This window comes from Mauremys reevesii, linkage group 6 (assembly GCF_016161935.1).
Source record: "Mauremys reevesii isolate NIE-2019 linkage group 6, ASM1616193v1, whole genome shotgun sequence".
In the NCBI taxonomy this organism is placed as follows: domain Eukaryota; kingdom Metazoa; phylum Chordata; order Testudines; family Geoemydidae; genus Mauremys; species Mauremys reevesii.
The window spans coordinates 40,010,101-40,031,522 of NC_052628.1; the positions used below are offsets into that span (position 1 = coordinate 40,010,101).

Below are 21,422 nucleotides of genomic sequence, written 5' to 3' on the forward strand. Positions count from 1 at the left end.
GGTAGGCAGAAGATATCTGATGAGCGTTGATACACTTGAAAAGGTCCCACAAGATCATTCATGAGGATGATCGGGAACAATTTTAGTTTTTATGTCTCATCTAGAAAACTCAAACACTGGTTCAGTACTGCCAGAGAGGGAAGATTGCTTCCTAATGAATCAACACCACTTCTTGGGTTTTCCTTGTGATGGGGTCACAGTCTAAGGTGGCATGGCAGCAGGCAGGTAAAGGTGAATTTTTCTGTGTCTCTTGGTGATAAATAATATTAGAGAAAGAATACAACAGAAGTTATGAGAACATATTTTTTACCTTCCCAATCATGTTCAAGCCATTTCATAGCTGACAGAGGCAATGTGAAAGCAGGACTATTATTGTATAGCAGTTTGTTTACAAGTCACTGTGGTCTCTATAGAAAAATACAGAGCTTGTGTACAACTAACTGAACATATGATTGGGTTGTGGGACAAACCCACTTGAAAATTTCACACCATAAATATGCCGTTTCTATACAACTTTATTACAGAACCATTCATGTTAGTTTGTAAATACTATCTGTATTGACGATAGTTTAACTTTCCAAGGAGATGTGTGCTGATATATATGGCTCTGGAGAACACAGTGCAGTTTTTGGTGAAATAGCTGTAAACGTGATTGATACTATGGGCTGCTGAAGCAGTATCAGCCGTGTTCTACTACAAAGTTTAAATGTTGCCATTGGCCAAAAGTGCCATTTCTGAAAGGCTAGGTGTACAGAAACGAAGCTTGATGGGATGGATAGAAAAGAAAAAAGGATACCGAAAGCTCGGTTTAAAAAAAACAAAACAAATATAGAATGCCTTTCAACATGCGACCTCAGTAGTGTGTGAAGAGGGAACCCCTAAGCATTGAAAATAATGTTCATTTTATAATATTCATATATGTACTTCACCATTGCTACTTTATTAACCAAAAATGATATTTTAAATGAAGTAAAATTCCATTTCACTGTCAATGTTACCCTTTTCTTTGTTTGTGCATCACAGGTTTTCTGGGGTTATTTTTGTTTTTTTTTGTTTTTTGTTTTTGTTTTGTTTAGTTTTTAAATGTTATACCTTTAGAAAGCAAAGGTTGAAACGTAACAAAGATGTTGCCCTAACCATCATTCTAAACTTTGTCCACATTTTCTGGTAGATGGATTTTGACTATTAATTTGGTTTTGTATGTTTTCTCTGTGTGATATTTGTGCATTATTAGATGACTAGACTGGCCAAGGCAGACCTGTTACACTTGCCTGAGTTAGGCATTGTTTGCCATGCCACTAAACCTGCCGTCAAGTGAAACCTTCATGGGGGAAATGAGATCGAAGTCTGGCCCGCTGAAGATGGACGCCCTGTCTCTGTTTTTATTTTTTATTTTGCTTTCCTTTCTTTTTTTGTTTTGTTTTTATTTTGTCCCTTTTTTTGTTTTGTTTTTTGTTTTTGCTGAATCTCTTTCACTTCTACTTGTGAACTGGTTCTTCAGTTCTGTAAAAATGGTGTTTCATAAAGGGTCCATGATGTTTCATTTTAAAGTTGACTTTCTGAAGTTGTTTATGAGGGTGGTGGATGGTATACACACCAAGTGTTGAATTAGGTCAGCTAAATTCTCTGTTGTAAACTAGGGATAAACACTTAGAGATATGTTTAAGCATCTTAATTCAACTATGACAGGCAGATCAGTATTTGATGTCTGAAGGCTAAAATAGTGATAAAGATATATCAGCTCTCAGATGTGTGTGTTCCTCCTTAGACCATATTTTCAAAAGTACTTCTCTGAAAAAGCCAGCTGAAACTTTCTTTCCTATTACTTCTTTCTTAAGAATCTACCCTTTCCAAACAAAGTCGTGGCTCTTAATCAGTCTCTTTCCCATGATCAGAAGCACAGTTTTATTTTAAATTGTATAACCAGCACAGCATAAGGTTTTTGTATTAATTTTTAATATGAACAAGTTAAGATATCTATTTTGGAATGACTCTTGAGAAAATTCTGAACATTCTAGAATTTTTATTCGCTGTGGGTGAAATTCTGGCTCCATTGACGTTAATGTAGGTTTAGCCATTGACTTCAGTGGGCTTGGGATTTCATGTATTACTGTTGTTCAAGAAAAACCTTTACCACATGTTAGTGTAAATGGATTCTGAGGCTTTGATGGGAGAGTGTTCTGTCAGATATGTTGTCTTTTAACACTGCTATCTGTGGAAAGATGGAAACAACTTTTTGTTTTTTTGGTGGGGGGGGGGAAGTGTTTGTTTTTTAACCTTTACACATTAGAATGGCATTTTCATTTAGATGCAACAGAAAGGGATTTTCTAAGAAATGATTTCATCCATAAGTTTGTATTTCCCAGTGATTAAACGTATTAGGAAAATAATTTATTCTTCTAATCTCCAAATTAGATATGAGCATAAAATGTCTTTGATTGAACATACTTGTTCATCACTGAAGCTGGTGTTTTTGGTTTTCTTTTAATCATCCAGCAGTTTATAGTACAAAACACAAGGAAACTGATCCCTTCTGAACAATTGCATAAGGATGGAATCTTGTGACTAATACACTATAATTTTACTGATATGAGGCCTAATTATCATTTACACTAAGGCCACTTTACATTGCTCTGGCAAGCCATGTCTACACTACAGAGCCAATGCTATCAGAGCTATGCTGGCATAGCTCTTCAGTGCACTTGCAGTGCACACTGATAGAAGGAGTTTTCTCCATGTGTGAGAGCACCACGTCCCTGAACAACATTCTAACAAAAACATTTTTCTGTCAGCATAGTTGTATCTACACTGGGGCTTTTGACAGCATACCTGTGTCGCTAGGGGATGTGGATTTTTTACACTTCTGACCCATATAACTATGCCAGTATAAATTTGAAATGTAGATCAAGCTGCTGATCCACTGAAGTGTCTTAAAATGGATGTAAAAGTAATTTACACCCCACTTAAGAGGTCTCTTTGTAATGCTAGAACAGTGTAAAGGGGCCTTATTGCAAATGAGAATCAGATCTGTCATTTATTACTGAACACCCAAGGGTCATTAAAACTGTTTTAAGGCACCGGCATAAAGTGAAATAAGTCAAGAAATCGATCTATGAAGTTGAAATGATACACTTTTTAAATAAATACATATATTTGGGGAAAGCATTTCAGTTCAACTTTTAAGGCTTGGCTTCACCCATCCCATAGCAATATGCATTAAGAAAAAGATGCGAGCCTTAAACTTACATGTCTTAACAGATGTCAGATTGTGCAATAGCCTAAATGTTGTTTATATTTTTTCTGGGTTTGTATTCCTTTTTTATAAAAAAGATTAAGAAAGGTAATAAAATATATATTTACTCAAGAACATAACAGGTCCCTTTGGAGCTCTTAAATTGATTTTCAATGCTAAATAATCTGATCAGCTTTTTACTAGTGTTCCGGTGGGGGGAGAAGAAAACTTTTTTTTTTCTTGGTGGAAAGTTTCTTAAATTTCTAAACTGTTTCCATTTTTCAGGGTTCTAAATTGATTCATTTTGGGACAGTTTCCACAGCATTTTAGTGTGTGAAATTTTTGTTGAATATTTTTGAGCATGAGTTTTGATTTTAAAAAATCAATGAAAATATTGAAGAAACATCTGCAGAACCCAGATGTTGATAATTTTTCATGAAAAGATCTTAGAGAAAAAGCCACTTTTTTAAGTAAAATTGTATGGAAAAACTTTGACCAGCTCTACTTAATTTTTTTTAACATAGGTGAGAAACCAAAAGTATTAGGGAAATTTCAATAAAAATTTCAATTTAAAATGCATGTTATCCACCTGGCAGACTGCTATAATAGTTTACCTTATGCGGTCATGAGTCAGCAAGTTACTTTAGCATGTACCTAATTGTAAATGTATGAATAGCCCCATTGACTTCAGTGGCATTGTTCTTACGCTTGAAGTCTAGGCGCATGCTTAAGTACCTTTCTGAACTGATGACCCTCATTCAGCTAAATATTTAAGCATGTTCTAAATTCAGTCCCTATTCAACAAAGCACTTAAGCATGTTAAGCATCTACTTAAAGTTAAGCATATGTTTAAGTGCCTTCAGAATAGGGATAGATTTAAGTGCATGCTTAAATTAGGCATGTGCTTAAGTGCATTGTGGGGACTACGTTAGAATGCAGCATTACTACTAGCTTCCTGTAGGTGGATCCACTCATGTAAAGTCCCATTGACTTTGTGGGATTTTATATAGGTGCCAAGTGTAAAGACAGGAGGATATCTCTGCAGGATTAGGGCCTCATTGCTCTGTAATATCGACCTTCATGGTTAGTTCATGTTTCAACAGCAATTTAAAAACATAAATTATTATTTCCCCAAAATCAGCTGTGTAAATGTATGCCTAATTTGCATGCACAGTTACTGTGGTTATGTAGCTAAATATCTGTTCATCTGCATAACTGACAATTTGTGCAAGCAAATATCTGCTTTTTCATGAGCAGTCATGCAAATCAGGCATTATAAGTTTACATGCTATCACATGTCTAATTTTAAAACAAGGCCTGTAAAGCGCTATATTCATGCTAAATACAGTTTTGGCTTTAGATCAGATATGTTTTTTAAAAGTTACGGGAGAAGTTACTGTGAAGGTAATTTTCAGACACTAATAATTTGATTTTATTTTTCTCTTTAAGATAGCAATGTGGCTTGGTCTGTTGTACATTATGGACCAAAGTTTCACAGAATGTATCTTAAAGTTAAATAGCTGTTTTGATTAACAGCAGTGCAATATAAATTCTAGATGAAATTGTGTTTTTTATTTCTTTCATTCAGCATCTATTCACATTAAAATTGAGTTTATTTACATTTATTTTCTTTTGGACTGAGCAACTCAAATACATTCTAGAGCTGCAAATTGTGGTGCATATTTTCAAAACATTCTTTTAGTCAAATAACTCCCGTGGGCTTTAATGGGAATTGCACTGCCAAAACTTTGCATAGTGCTTTGAAAACTTACCCTATATTTTACTTTTAAATCAGGAGTCCTTTTGTATGTATTCATTATAAACTCCTGAAGTTAGAGGTCTGTAATGAAAATGTATGTGCAAATTGAAGTACTACAAAAGAGTACTGTTATAGTACTTAGAAAGTTCATTATTGTAGAAAGCCGTTAACACCTCTAAATTGCATGAGGTAATGTATGAGGGCTGTTTTATGGTTACTTTAGCAATTTGGTGCAGATTAGGAAGTCCTGAATTATTTAGTATGATTAGGAATTCTCTGACAGTTTTTCAGTTCACTGTTTAGATTTTGTGGTGATTTAATTCCCTTACATTGGAAATCAGTATTTGCATTTAGCAAATTGTTTTAAATATTGTAGAGTTTAATACTGTGAAGATTTCTTAGCCCAGCATTTTTTTTTATAACTAAACATATAACCATCATTCATTTATTCAGATGAGAAATTATTTTAATAAACTATTGGCATGATGATAGCAGGAGTTTGTTAGTCACAGTTGCAATATATATTTTTTATGAAAGTGTAGTGCATTTAGAAGGGAAACGTAATTGAGCAACTATCTCAGTAAATTTACAATTAGACGACAAGAGACTTAAGTCTCTTCTAGTCCCAGTTACATTGAGATAATCTAGAAAGAGAAACAGTGCAGGTCTTTTTTTTTTTTCCTATTGACTCTACCTGCAGTACAGAGTTTGTTTGGGGGTCATTGGTCATTTTTATATTTATTTATTTATCAAAAGCAGGTAGCAGCCATAAAAGAAAAGGGACAGATTTCAATTAGCACATACTTTTTTTTTTTTTAACTAGTTTGGTTATTTGCCATTTCTGGGGATTAAACTTTAAAAAATGTTCTTCTTTTCTGTATCTGATGTTCTGTGTGCTATTAGTGATGCAGCCTACACGAACGGTTGTCATGTGTAACACAACTTTCGATCACCGCGAAAACACCGCCCTGGGAAAGCGTCCATGCTTGATATCGTTTGGTTCATGAACATTAAGTTTCCAGTACAGGTGACCCATAGCTCAAAGTGTTAAATAATTGTCTACATTATTCAGTTTTTAAAATAATAATCCATTAATGAGATTGCTAGTCTTTGAAGTTTTGCTGACTTTTGTTTTTCCTAGTAGAGCAGGGTAAAAGGAAAAACTTAAGTTCTTATTTGTTTTTTGTAAGGATCTGGTAGATAGATTCATTTTTCTTTACTATTGTTTTTAAGTGCAAGGGTAAATTGTAAAATCATAAAAAGAATAACATTGGTTTGGTGTTCAAACTCTCTCTAACACTTCCATTTGCTTCTCCAGGTAAAATCCCAGATGAAGCCAAAGCCCTCTCTTTATTGGCTCCTGCTCCTACTATGACAAGCCTGATGCCTGGTGCAGGGTTGCTTCCTATACCCACACCAACTCCGCTAACTACAGTAAGTAAAATTTAATCTCTTTGACTTGGAGTTACATTGGAAACATTATTCTGTTTCTTCTAGCTCCCTCCTTCAGCCCAACCAAGAATTCTCCCCTTCTGGGTTGAGAGAAAAGGAATAGCCCAGTTCCATGACATCACATCCTACCTACTAAGTTGGAATAGCCCAGTCCCATGACATCACACCCTACCTAGTAAGTCAGTGAAGACACTAAATCCCTCTGTCTTGTTTTTTCTCAAGAGGTCAGGCTAGAGTATGGCCAGCACATTCACTCTGTTTTTCTTTATTTCCAAATTCCTATTCTGCAAAGTACTGGGCTAGATTCTGTCTTTGATTACGTCCACCTTAGTTGAATGGGTATAGACAGGAGCAAAATCTGACCCAATGCGTATGGTTTAAACACAGTCCTTTGAAAGGCTAAAATGCCACATTAGGATGCTCAAGCACACTCCCTCCAATGACGGACTGTTGCACGTTTGCCTCAAAATGCTATCACTGTAAAAAGAACGGTGGCTTTTATATTCTCTAGCTTCTACTTATTGCATATTCAACTTCCCTTCTGTTTCTGCTAACCCTTTCTGGCAGCAACAGGCTACCATCCCCCTTCCCTCTCCACCAGGAACAGAGGAATAAGCAGACCTTCCTTCAGCAAAACTGGGCTTAATGAGTCTTCCCTCTGTTTCCCTGTCATCAGCCCCACGTTATTTGAGGAAAGGGGGCCTTGAGCTACTGACCTTGCTGCAGCTCTGCATTCACCAGAACCGTTATTGGTACCATCCTAGATTTCTGCATTGTGCATTTGACAGCACCACTACAGACACTGGTAACAACAGTGTGCCCTTGAATGGCTCCTCACCAAACTCTGTTACTGGCATCATTACCAACACCTTCAACTTCTTGGTTTGATATTGATCAAACCTCTAGAAGAAATGAACATTCTTAGGTCTCTTCCTCATATACAAAATGGCATAAGAAAAGCAGGTTTGGCTAAGGGCTCAGGCAATAGTTTCAGAAACATTGGAAAGGACTCTTTTCTTCCTTCTGGTAAGCATTATTCCTTTCTAGAATATGATCGTTTCTGCCCTATTAGTCCTTGCAGACAATGTGAATATTCATAAAGAAGCAGTAGTCATCAAGCCACTAGTTAGACACACATGATAGATTCCTACTGACCTTCTGCAAACTAATATGCACAGAATGACACCGGCTCACCCTAGTAGTTTTATTAGGGACACTGTAGTATTTTAAAAAATGTCCTCCTAAAATGAAAAGACAAAATTCCTGAAAAATTATTAATAGTTCAATCCTTTTGTAATTTCCTGTAAACAGGGAAATTCACTAGTCAAAAATGTTGTTACTGACACTTCAACGACTTGTGCCCATAAATGCCCCTGCTCCAGCCATAAATAATCCACTGTTCGGATTTTAAACCAGATTGATCTAATCACCTAGCACAAATTACCCCTGTTTATTATAAGTCATCTTCCAGAAGTTAACTACTCACTTTATCTGCGCTTTAGGACTTTAGCCAAGAGAAAATATTCAACCTTCAACATTTTAAATAATTTTTTAGAATCTCTGCCCAATTCTACTCTCAGAATTTTCTCAAGTATCAGAGGGGTAGCCGTGTTAGTCTGGATCTGTAAAAGCAGCAAAGAGTCCTGTGGCACCTTATAGACTAACAGACATTTTGGAGCATGAGCTTTCGTGGGTGAATACCCACTTCGTCGGATGCATGACATGCATCCGACGAAGTGGGTATTCACCCACGAAAGCTCATGCTCAGAATTTTCTGTTGTTAAAGTAGTTCAGGAAGAATTTAAAAGACATATTGAGCAGTACTCTGTTGCAATCTAAAATAAATTCAGGTACTAATTTTTATAGCACTGAGAATGATAGAATAGACCTAGTGCTTAGACTGATCAGGAGTTATGACATTTGTTATAAATACTTCTTCAATAGCAAAGAACTTGCTTTGTTCTTTGTGGAGAAGATAATGCTTAGACTTGGACTCAACTGGTCAACTGATTTTACTAACCACATAATGTTATGGCATCTGTCATGAGAGATCACTTCCATGTTTTGGAAAGTGAAGGCATTTTTGCATTTTGATGCTGCAGAAAATCACTGACTATTTTTTTGTAAGGAAAACAATTTCTAATTTAATTTATAGTTGAAGATAGTGAGATAGTAAAGAAATTTTGTCCAGAGAATATTGGCTTGCATAACCTGTTGTATGCCTTTTCCACTTCTCTCATTCAATTAAAAGCTTATCTACCCTTTCCTTTGGGTGGATGGATGTAGTTTGTTTAGAAAACATGCAGATTAGGAAAGTAATTACACCTATCAAAACGAGGAAACTTCTAACCCATTGCTTCAGGCTTTGCAGATTCCAACTTGATTCAGCATCTTCCCTTGTCATTCAGTCTAAGCAAGGCAAATATTTCTGAGTCAGAGATTTTTATTTCCTCCTATAGGTGGATGGATGTAAATGTGGATGTTTTAACATATTCTAAGAAAATTTATCATCAACACCAATGTGGTGGTTGTGTTATTTCAGTTTTAAAGATTTGTTTTTAATACTGTCAACGTATGTTTGGGAAACCAGATTTGCTGTAAATAGCGCTCAGGTATTTTCAGACTCGTATGAGAGAAGACCATTACTCTTAGCATTTTTATCTCTGGTAATTTATAGACTAAAATGAAAAGAGTTTCCAGTCCCCAAAAGTGTATTTATTTTTCCATTGCATGTTCAGATTAGATCAAAAGATAATGTTTGTACTTCATGGTCCAAGAGACAGAGACAAGGCTTTCATCTCGGGGCCAAAAGACCAAACACATCAAGACACTTGATAATAGCCTTTAATAGGCCAAGAGACTATTTACACTTGATCTGAGTTCCTTGCATATAGTACAACCACAAAATATTGACCTTTTTAAATGCTAGATAAAGGACTGACAGTTGTGCTTGTGTAAAGCATTTGATGATATTTGATGTTTAGAAAAATCCTAGTTCTGTATTCTTTATGGATTCTCCAGAAGGTAAAAGGAGTGAGTACAAGCCAAAATGAGCTGCTGTTTGCCAATGAATACATTCTGGCAGAAGAGGAATGAGGGTGAAATTTGGTGCCAGTGACATAAAACTGGAGAACAATTAAATTTAAACTAAAGCTCATGATTTCCATTCTGGAATTAGGAAAATAGTGATTTGTACATGATCTTAGAAATTACCTCATCCCTGCATTTTGAAAAAGGAGCAGATCTTAACTACTTGTGTTTGTAACTTCAGTTATCAACTAGTATTTCTGTGTTACTTAAAAAGTAACACGGAAGTTTATACCGTATGAAGATTTGGAAATAATTCTGTAAGTCTGAACCAGAGATTAACATACGTTTTTTCTTATCTCTGGTTCAGGAACAGTAGTTGGGAAATCTTGAGAATATTCTTTGTACTCCAACAACAGATATTTAGTCCTGGCAGCTCAGAATAGAGAAGATTTTAAAAGTCACATTATTCTGATTACTATCTCACTTATTCCTCTTCAGTTGTGGCATGATTTTTGCAGCTGTTATCTTGAAGAGCTGCTAGAAATAAGACTAAATGCTTTATACTAGGAAATTCTCAACTTTTTCATAGCATACATTACATCGTAATGGAGAGTGTGTCTGGTAAACTAACTCCTCTCATCTCTCCAATCAGAATCCTATATACTATTGTGCAGCATGCTTACATGGAATGCTAGTATTAGGAAAGTCTTAGGTACTTTAATTTTTTTTTATTTTTTTTTTAAAGCAATTAGTGTTTTGTCTGTTTTGGAAAAAATAAGTAATTATCTCCTGCTCTTTGTTTAATTTCTTTCTGTCATCTGTCCTGTTTCCCACTCTTTCCCCCAGTCAGTTACATGTGTTTCTCTTTTGCCTGATCATCTTCTCTCCCTGCATGTGATTTTGTTGCTACCCGTTCCTCTTTGTTATGGGCATATGCTGTTTGGCCTTTTGGTTCATTTCTCTGCTCCCCTGCAGGCTTGTCCTCCATTTTCAGAGGTATGCTTCCTGGTGGTCCTCCTCCCCACTTGCCTGGTTTCTTTGTTTCTTTGAACATTTTTCACCTGGTGAAGGGCTCCCTGCACCTCTCGTGCTAGTGCATGGCAGTTCCATTCCCTGAGAGCAATTACTCTTTACTTTCCTCCTCCTGTTTTTCTTATGTTGCAGTAACCCCTGGTGGATATAGCTAGACTGTCACGTCTTTGTTTTTAGACACCTGGACTCATGTAGAAGCAATTGGAAATAAGGAGGAAATGGTACTATGTCACTTACCACCTCTCTGTTGCCTACCAGCTAGTGCTTTACAGTACACAGAATTGCTGCATTATGCTGTTTGAATGCTAGAATTCCAGGTTTTCCACCAGCATAAGGAATATGAAAACCTAGCAATTGTCAAGATACTTGTTAAAATCACTTTGGAATTCAACTGTGTGTATGTACATAATGAAAAGCGTGATAGTTATTTGAATTGTTGGATTTTTAAAACCTAATCGCTCTCAATTTACCAGGGTTAGAAACAACTGCGATATACTAGCTATGGAATTCTGTTTTCCAGTGGTACACGGTGTTCATTTACCTGTTTGGTGTTGCACAAGATCTATCACTGATCCCCAACACTAAGGCTGCTTCTGTAGTTCTGGACCAGGACTGAATAAGAAATATTTAGACCTCAGCCAGTTTAGGTCCCCCTCTGAGCTTTCACATTAGTAGTGGGTCCAAGCTAGAAAAGCTTTAGGCTGAGATTTCAAACCATGTAGAGGATTTGAATGCTCATTTTCCTTTAAAATTAAGGAGAACTGTGTGTCCAGTTATTCCCATTGAGCTCTCCATGGCGCCTGTAAAAATTGCAGCAAAGCATTAATCATAAGAAACTCTTTTGTTGAGCAATATTAGTCTTTCCTCCTCCAATTTGTCAATTTTTATATTAATCTAGGGAAAAAACTCAAATCTAAGCACGTGTTTCACAAAAGAAAATGTAGACTGGTCTCTTTCTCTGCAGCATAAGACTTGGGAGGGAATTATGTCATTCTTGACAGCATAGCCATGGAATTCTTGTTTATTATCTCATGCTAGGAAGCTGCAATTGACACAAAGTAGAAAGTTGCCTTTTCCCTAGATGCTAATTCTGTTGTTATTAATATCATGGCATAAATGTTCATGTTTTATATTCTGCAGGGGAATTCTGCCATTTTCTTTCTGTTTCTTTCTGGCCAAAAAGCTCAAATAAGATGGTGACTGTGGCCGAATTCTGGAACATTTAATATATGAGAGGCTAGATTTGGGGGATAGAATTTTTGTAAGGTGAGGGTTTAACTGTAAAAATATTGTCTCTGTCGCTATACTGAATTTGTATTTTGTTTATTACCCAGATATACTTGGGATAAAAGCCTTGCTGAGACACACAATCTCCCATTTGTTTATAAATCATGTTCTGGTTTTTTTAGCTTGGTGTTTCACTTGGCACGTTGGGAGCTATACCAGCAGCAGCACTGGACCCTAATATTACAGCACTTGGAGAAATACCACAGCCACCAATTATGGGAAATGTGGATCCTTCCAAAATTGATGAAATTAGGAGAACAGTCTACGTTGGAAATCTGAATTCTCAGGTACCGTCCTTTTTGTCAAATTTTGAAGTGTTAAATGTAGTTTTTAGCCCATGTCATTGTGGATTTATAATCTTAAACAGTTTTGAAAAGACCCGTATGTGCATAATGAGTTTGTTCCACATGGTAAAAATAGAAGATAATTCAAACAAATAAAAGAAGATGCTTTTGTGGTTATTAGTTGTGTTGTGAATGCTGCTTGGGAAATGGCGGGGGGTGAGAGGGAGAAGACAGCCTGTAGAATTCACTGCTGCAAAGAACAAATACTACAGATTTTGATGGTTTTATTACTGTGTATGCCTAAATAATGGTGATCTGCATCAGAATATAATAAACTGATCACTTCAGGGATTATGAAGGAATTAGTGTCATCCCCCCATCCATGTGCAGCATTGCTCTGTAGGGTAGGTGCATTGTGAGGAAGGAATTTACCTTTTTCTCAAGTATGAATAATTGGCTATCACAGGAGGTTCGTCTTGGTGGATTTGTATAATCTAGTATGAAAAGTTGTCTGTATCCATAACAGGGAAATGAAGTCCTCTTCCTCAAATGGCCAATTATTTATCAGAGGGTTATTTAAATATGGAAATGCCACTCCGTCAAGAGTAAATGTGTCTTTTGTTTTGTTTGCCTAACAATATACCTAAGTAGAAAGTCACTACTGTGATGAGTGCCATTCTAAAACCCTGGATGGGTGAATAGATAGAAACAACATTTTAAAAAAATATTATTTTGATGCACTTTCAATCAGTATATGTAACACAAATTATTCAATTTGAAATATAAAGAAATTCCTTTTTAACTGATGATTTCAAATGAACTACCCTGAATAAAGCAGATCCGTATGGAAATACGTTAATTATTCACAGGTATGATGAGTTCAGGGCTTGCAACGATCCTTTCCTTCATTTCTACAGGCAGTTGGAGGAGGGAGGGAGGATAAGCGTTGATTATTTTAATTTGTTGGATTAACATACCTCTGTTAAAATGGTTGATCCAGAAACATCTTTCTTTTTTTTTTTTTTTAAATAATGTAATTTCCAAACATCACCCTTTCAAAATATCTTTGTACTAGGGGCACCATTTTAAATAGAAGCAGACTTTTTAGATGTGTGGAGAAAAAAATGTGATCCTCCCTTTTCTAAATTGGCTAGTTTTCCAAATAACTTTTATGGGGAAGGAAAGAAATGTAAAAGTTTTGGTTCACGTTGCCTTTGACAAATGAAATCTTTTTTCTAATCTCTGAAGTTCTTAGGTTACCTGGTATGTTGGATAAGTGTTTTTCATTACATAATTTACTTCACCTGAGCTTTTTGACTTTTTCTAGACTACAACAGCAGATCAGCTGCTTGAGTTTTTTAAACAAGTTGGAGAAGTGAAGTTTGTGCGAATGGCAGGTGATGAGACACAACCAACACGGTTTGCTTTTGTGGAATTCGCAGACCAAAATTCTGTACCTCGTGCTCTTGCCTTTAATGGAGTTATGTTTGGAGACAGGCCACTGAAGTAAGAAATTAAACAGAAAATATCCAAATGAATTCTGAACGAAAGATTTCTCAGTATCTTTATAAATATGTCTGTAATTATGGCTCTCATCTGTGGAGGTCTGCATACAAAGCAGTTTGCAAGGCCTGTATTAGCAGGGTACTGCTTTCTGTAGCCTTTGATAGCTGTTGTTTTACATTTTCAAGAGTGAAATGTGACTTTCCCTGGATAAGGGTATAGTGTAGAACAGAGCAGCCTATATTAATATTTAATCTCTGAGGGTGAAATCCATCACCGTGTAGATAACCCTCATTAGGCTCTAATTAAACCCTAAATATGGTGCTTATGTGGTGAATAGGTTTCAGGATATAAATTTCACCTTTAATAAAAAATATATTAAATTTCTTACTCTTGTATTGTTTGAAAATATGCTTGTATGCCACACAAATATAGGCATCACCATGTGTATTAATGCATTTATTCAAGGTAAAAAAGGTTTTAGGCAATAAAAACCAGGTATTACATGTAAATACTTGGATTGTATTGGTGATTATAAGGAAAAAATGTATAGACATGCTAATTTTGGATAGGGTGCAGTTATATTTATCTTGGTTTTATTTATTTTTTTAATCAAGTTTTTTTAAAAAGTGTGCACGAGCATAAATTTAAAGCTAGGTTTGTTCCTTACTTTAGAATAAATCACTCCAATAATGCAATAGTGAAACCTCCTGAAATGACTCCACAAGCTGCTGCCAAGGAGCTGGAAGAAGTGATGAAGAGAGTAAGGGAAGCCCAGTCTTTCATATCGGCAGCTATTGAGCCAGGTAAATCCATTATGTTCGCTAGTTAGAATGAAACAAGTATATCTCAATCTGTGTAGCTTGACGTGCATTTATAGAGCATTTTCAGACAGAGAAAAGGACTCCTCCAAGATGAGCAATATTTGTCTTTGGTAAAAGTTGAATAATCAAAATTATTTTCTTATGTGACAAGCCAGTGGATTCCAGGTTTCTTTTCAAATTTGTTTTAACATATTTTATTTTCAAAGATATGTTCAGTGAATGCTGACAATAGCTTAAAACTGTGAAGTCAATACTATTATAATACCTAATAATGCTTAATGCTAGTGCTTTTTTATGTTCAAAGTGCTTTACAGACATTACATTTTTCACTCTATCAATTCTTTGTTGTCCTCTGCTTGTCATTAAAGAATATGAATTTGTTTATCTTTTTAAAAAAACTTTTAATTAAGATAATAATGAAGATTTTTCATAGACCTTTGAGATGTTTCATTATCATTAACAAACCTAGACGCTGCATAATTATCTGCCTTGGACAAAACTGGAAGAGACAACACTCTAAAATTTCCTAGTTATTTCTTTAATGCTTTAATACTGCTCATAGTATCATCAGATGGGACCTGGTTCACTGCCCATCAAAGTCAATGGGAAACTTTCCATTTACTACACGGTTTTTGAATCATACCTTTACTTACTTCTCCAGAGGGTTGTGAGGATTAAGTAGTTAATATTTATACAGTGCTTTAAGTGCTGAGTGTCATTTAAATTTTTGTGCACGTTTTCAAAATTACTACTCTCTGAATTTTGTCTATTCTCAGAAGAAAAAGTAATTTATATAATTGAATAAGCCAAGAAGAGAACATGTTGTAATCTTGTGCATTGTGGCAGCAACATAAATCCCATTCCTTACTCAGCTAGCTGTTTATAATTATCTGGTTTATGTGTACTGCTGCAGGATGGCTGCACTCAACGAGTATATGCAATGACTTTCTTGGATGTTTCTGAAGGATTTTTGCAAAGAAGGAAGATGTGCAGAGAGTAGGCCCATTGCACTATATGTGGTACATTCCACTTGTGCCAGATTGTTAACTGGGATCTTTAAATGTTCTGAGCTTACACTGCAAAGTGGTTTTTTCCTCTCAGAGTCTGGAAAGAGCAGTGAAAGAAAAGGCGGTCGATCTCGTTCCCATTCTCGTTCAGAGTCCAGATCTAGTTCAAAATCCCGATCTAGAAGGAAAAGATCACACTCAAAACGCAGGTGAGAATGCTTTCCATTTTACACTAAGAGATTACACTGTGTTTCTTGATGACAGTAGCTTTTGAGATTGTCTTTGAATTCTGAGCCAAGAATTGCTGGGAGAGATTTATTGAACTACCTGATACTGTTGACTGGGAAAAAAAAAAAAAGATCTTTCTGTGTTTGGGCAGATTTTCATTCCCCAAAACCAGATAACCATCATGGAAAAGCTATTTTGGGTTAGTGTTGAAAAGATACAGAACTGATTTTAGTTAGCGCAGACGAAGATAAAATGCTCACATTTTAGTAGCTTGATTTGTTGTTAAATTTTGAAAGGTCTGGATTTCAGAATGTGATACAATTAATTGCTTTGCTGGTGGACAGTGTAGTCAGATTTTTTTTTTCGATTGATGGCCTGGATTGTTAGATGGTTTGGTAGCTTTTACTGGTATGATACTTCTAGCATCCCAAAATGATAAATGTTATTTAACGGACTCAGTTTGAAAATGCTTCTGACACAACCATCCCCCACCACCACCAATTCTGGCTAAATTTTTTCATACTTAGCCCTGCTATTTTGGTCTGAGAATTTGTTTTGATTTTTTAATGTTTAAAATATGGCTAGTTTCTACATTCCAAGTTATCTAAATGTGGAACAAAACTTGTCTGTACACTCTTAAAAAAATTACCTGCAAACTTTTTTACCCATAAATAAGACAAGGGTAAACTCTTGTTATCTCAATTTTGGAAATGTCTCCTGAAATCAGAATTCCTGTTCTCTGAAATTTAGAAATATCCCCATAGCCATTTGGATAATCAAAGTTATGTACGCACTACCTCAGATAGCAAAAGAGTGAGAGAAATTTAGCATAGAAGTGAGTGTAAAGTAACCTTTTAAAAAAAAAAAAAAAAAGTTGTTTCCTCAATATTGCATCATCAGTTGTGTTATACCCCTAAATGCATTGCATGGTGACATGGCAACTACCAGAACTCCATCGTAGGCAATGTAGGTGACCCAGAGGGACTCACCACATCCATATACTACCAAAGAGAAGCGATTTGTCAACTGCTGAAGGGTTGGCTTTAGTTTTTTGGCTTGTTCCAGTTGGTGTAACCAGAGATTGTGTTCTGTGATGTTAGAAGATGGAAGAATTATTTTTTTACAATCAATTACTTGCTGAATTTCTATTTGAGACAGTCAGCACATAACTAGACAACTTTTTCTCTTTAGGAAAGCTTTACATGTGTCACACTACAATTTTCAGATTCTTTTGTCTATGGATAACTCAGAGCTGACTATGCTTTAAGAGCCAAATTCTCACTTGCCTACTTCAAAATTAGATACAGGTAAATAAATGTCTGAATCCAGTGCTTTGCATAATAGTATGAAGGATTTATTTTGCAGTCAGTTCGGGGACTTATTGAACTAAAGATCATTTTGATCCTGGCAGAGTGTCAACAGAAGTTTCAGAATAAACCTCCCTCAGTCATTCTTTGTTTCTTGGTGGCTTGTCATCCCCGAGTTACTTTCATCTCAAATTCATCAATCACAGAGGCCTTATTCTAAGTGAGCTGGAATTAGTTGACAGACTATTCCACATTAATATGTGAAGAACAGCTGTAGGCAAAACAACCCTAACCTTTCCCCTGGTATACCCTCTTTTGTGTATGCATCTTGAATTGCAGAACACAGGCAGTTCTGGCATTTTGTGCATCTTTTTGTTCCTCAGGATTTAGATAGTAATAAACATGAATGCTTCCTGTCAACCTCCACTTTCCTTGGTAAGTTTAGATGGGGCAAGGAAACTTAAAATTGGTCCCTAAAATATCAAACTCAGTAGAACTGGTCTGGAATTTTTTGATGAAACTTCTTTTTTGTCAGATAATGCTGATTTGTCAAATCCTAAACTGTTCATGGAAAAGGTGTTGATGAATTTTTTGTTTTGAAAGAAGGGCTTGAAATTTTGACATTTTCTAAACAAAAGTTCCCTTTTTTTGGGTTGACACAACATTTAATTTTTAAATTGAAGTTAATTTATAGGTTTAAAAAAAGGAAAACTGAAAGTTTTTGAAATTGAAACAAAGCATTTCAAAATTCATTAAATGAATTTGTCTGATCCAATCCTTCTCCCTTAACCTCCCAGATTTTTGGTTTGCGAACATTTTCAAGATTTTCATCCTGATTTGGGACAGGAAACTTTCAAAATCTTGAAAATTCTTGTGGGACAAGAACAAGCAAACATTTCCTGCTCTGTTCTAGTACAAAGTTTTCTGAGCAGGGTGTGCTTTTTTCAGAGTTAGAAGAAAAAAAGATTCAAATCAGTAAATTATAATTTATTGAAAATAATGTGGAGAATATCACAGCATGTCATTTTCTACACCAATCTGAGTGCATACTGAGTATGTTTATATGGAAATAAATCAAGCATGTTTCTACTTGAGTGTCTGCACATTGGAATAAATCTATTGGCATTTATTTCTATGATTTGGCATTCAATAAATGCATATACTATAGTGGAATGTCATATATACAGACTAAGAGAGAATATTTGGCATATGACGATATGGTATAAAGGATTTATTAGCATGGATTTGAGATGGCCATGTTATTCCCAAGTGCAAAGCCACAGATAGGTTGGGCAGATAATCCAAAATGAGGACTATTAAAACTTTATATCACACAATCATATGTTTTGGATCTGCCACCTTTTACAGAGAAACCACTTGAGAGGTTTCAGAGAGTTTTAAAAAGTGTGTTAGTATTAAGGCTGGAAAGCCAAGCTAGATTAAACGTGTAAAGCCAAATTGCTTTAATTACCATGAGCCAACTGAACAGGACTTGGAGGGAGGGGAAAATGTAATTAATTTTTAGAAGATTGTAAAAATTAAGTGCGGTGTCCATCAGTATGTGTATACTGCACTTTTTTCTAGCCCTGATGGTGCCAGATGTAGGACCTTGAATTTGTTACTGGTCCAGAGTGAATATTGCCTATCCTGTATCTCATACTGGGATAACTTTGGAGGGAAAGGAATGGGTGCAAATTTTAAAAAGAAAAAGGGAGGGGGGAAAACCCACTCAGATATTTGAAGTGTTCAGTAGTCCCAGAATATGGTGAAGGTGGAGAAAGTATAGAAAGGTTGGAAACGTCGAACACAAGAGAAGAAGGGAATGATAAAAGAAGAGGAGGGAAGGAAGAAGACAAAATAACATAGGAAAAGAAAGACAGAAAATGGAGAGGAAAAAGAAGATAAATATTTACCCAACATAGAAAAGTCATATTGAAAAAGACAAAAGATAAGAATCATGGTGGTAGAAAGGGAAAAATAAAGTTAAGGAAGTTAAAAAAGAAAAGAACAAATGCAAGGGAGAAAAAATTCTACATAATAGATACTGTTCATGCAAAATGATACAGTTGTGTTAAAAGGGATGGGAGTGTGAACTGGGTGGGGATAGAAGTTCACCTAGAATCAACCCTACCTGGCTGTCTCTTCTCTCTACTGGTCTTTATGTTGAATAACATTCTTCCTATTGTATTTCCTCACCCCATTTTTTTCCTATGGTTATACCTATGCAGACTGAGACCAGTACTGGAAAACTATGTTCTGATCTCTCTCTTTTTAAAAAAAAAAAAAATTGACAAATTGGAAAGGCTTTGGAAAAGAGCTAGAAAAATGGTTTGAGGTCTGGAAAACCTGCATTATATGGGAGACTTACAAAGCTCAATCTAGTTTGCTTATTCAAGAGAAGGTTAAGAGGTGATTGATCATGGTACCTTTAACTGGAACTACTTACTTAAGGATATAGTGGATTCTCGATTGCTTGATGTGTTTTAAATCAAGATTGGATATTTTTTCTAAAAGATATGCCCTAACTGAACCAGAAGTTAGGAACTCTGACGCAAGAATTGCTAGATAAATGTTGTGGCCTGTGTTACATGGGAGGTTGATTCTTTCTGGGTGTAGAAAATGCAAAAATTAAGATTGCCTGTCCACATGTTGAATGATTGAAGAAATGTAAGAGAAAACATTAATACAATGTTACATTTAATAATTTAAACATACAGGAATAGGGTGATCCAAAATATTGGTTCCTGTAGTATTGTAACTAAGCCATATTGTGTATACATACAAAGGTATAGATTTAACAGCAGTATATTGTAAAATTAAATTGTTTATTATAAAACTGTCCTTACAGTAAAATTCAAATAGAACAATTATACTTAATTACTTCTGAGGTAAAAATAAGTTAACTGAGCAGGCGTAGTTTCTATTTTGCATGCCAGCAGCATGGACTGATTAGTGCAAATTTAATTTTGTATTAAACTTCACACCCTTGTTAGGATGATAATATGATGCATTAATATTTGACAGTATATTCAAGAATGTTTAATTGCTGTATGATTCATAACTGCTTTTCCTGACATTTCTGTGTGTTACTGCAATGTCATAGCAAAGAATTAAGAGGTTTTTTTTTTTAATGGTATATTGTTTTGAAAGAGGTGGGACAGCCTGATGAAATTTAAAATTTGGAGAACTGTGAAAAAATTCACTGTGGGCTAGGCATAATAATTAGATTAAATACCATGTATTTAATTTCCATGTTTTTTTATTTTTTCAGTTGTTTCTTTTCTGAAGTCTCAAGGTTAAATGTAGTATTTATTCTCTGATGTTGTTTGCTGCAGGAGTAGATCACACAATAGATCACTCTCTAGCCAGAAGGATAGGCGTAGATCCAAAAGTCCTCCCAAAAAACGTTCCAAGTCTAAGGAAAGGCGGAAGTCAAGAAGTCGTTCTCGTTCCCGGTGAGCTTTCTCTGCTAACAGTTGGTGTTATTATCTAGTTCATAGCTCTGGAAAAATCTTTAAAAATGTAGACTGCAGGTAAAAAATGAAATCTCTAAGTTCATCTCTAAGCTATTCTGTCTTGAATTTTCAAATTATTTCTATTTTATACCTTTGTGATACCAGTTTCATGGCTGTAGAAATGTGGAGATTTCCATGGTGTTTGAAATAATGTTTATTTCCCCAAGAAGAAAACTATGCAAAATAAATACTATGGTTTAAAATTTTCAAACTGGGGTCCCTAAACTTTAGGTACTGAGCTTCCTGAACTTCCACTGAAGTCAGTGGTCACTACAGTTGTTCAGCATCATTTGAAAAAAAGATAAGTTTTTAGTTAAATGCCAGACCTTAGGCAACCAAGTTTGAAAATTTTAGTCTACATGACAAATTCAGCCATGGTGTAAGTGGGCACAAACTATAACTCCAAAGTTGTTTAGACTACTGGTTTAGACTAGGGTTGAATTTGGGCGCAAATGAGCAAGTATTCACAAAACACACACACACACAGTGTTTGTGTGTGTGTGTGTGTGTGTGCGCGCGTATCATATATACATGTTAGCTCTGCTATTTCAGGGTGGTTGTTTTCCCTCCTATAAATAAAACTATACATCTTTGTGTTATGAAATATGTACTTGTTACCAGCCTAATCCAAATCCAGTTATCCATGTTCAGTCCCCTTGACTATCTGGCTTGGCCAACTACAGGATTCCATCAAGCTAATTCTTCATCTTATTGAACAACAGCATAATTCTCATACACAGGCAGTCTATCACTCTGGGATGGACTATTGAATATCCACATCAACAGGTACTCATTAGTGCAGCTTACTGGATAGAAGTTTTGGCGCCAAAATGGTCTTTAGTGTCCTGCCTCCATCTGGCAGAAGCATCTCTGTATACTCTATCTCAGGGGTTCCCAAACTGTGGGTTGGGACCCTAAAGTGGGTCAAGACCCCATTTTAATGGGGTCGCCAAGGCTGGTGT

At 35.7% G+C, this 21,422-nt stretch overlaps 1 protein-coding gene across 2 annotated transcripts in view; it reads left to right on the forward strand.

Annotated features, from left to right (window-relative positions):
• The window catches only part of SREK1 (splicing regulatory glutamic acid and lysine rich protein 1), a 47,002-nt gene that overhangs the window by 13,185 nt on the left and 12,395 nt on the right, over positions 1-21,422 (forward strand). Inside the window, exons 2-9 of one of the 2 annotated variants that reach the window (XM_039544904.1) lie at positions 1,235-3,756; positions 5,895-6,018; positions 6,310-6,425; positions 11,915-12,079; positions 13,404-13,582; positions 14,255-14,385; positions 15,505-15,619; positions 20,281-20,400. In XM_039544904.1, coding sequence (XP_039400838.1) covers positions 6,363-6,425; positions 11,915-12,079; positions 13,404-13,582; positions 14,255-14,385; positions 15,505-15,619; positions 20,281-20,400 — 773 coding nt within the window. In that variant the 5' untranslated portion in view covers positions 1,235-3,756; positions 5,895-6,018; positions 6,310-6,362. The remainder of the gene's footprint in view (positions 1-1,234; positions 3,757-5,894; positions 6,019-6,309; positions 6,426-11,914; positions 12,080-13,403; positions 13,583-14,254; positions 14,386-15,504; positions 15,620-20,280; positions 20,401-21,422) is intronic. The other variant, XM_039544903.1, reaches the window with a different exon arrangement.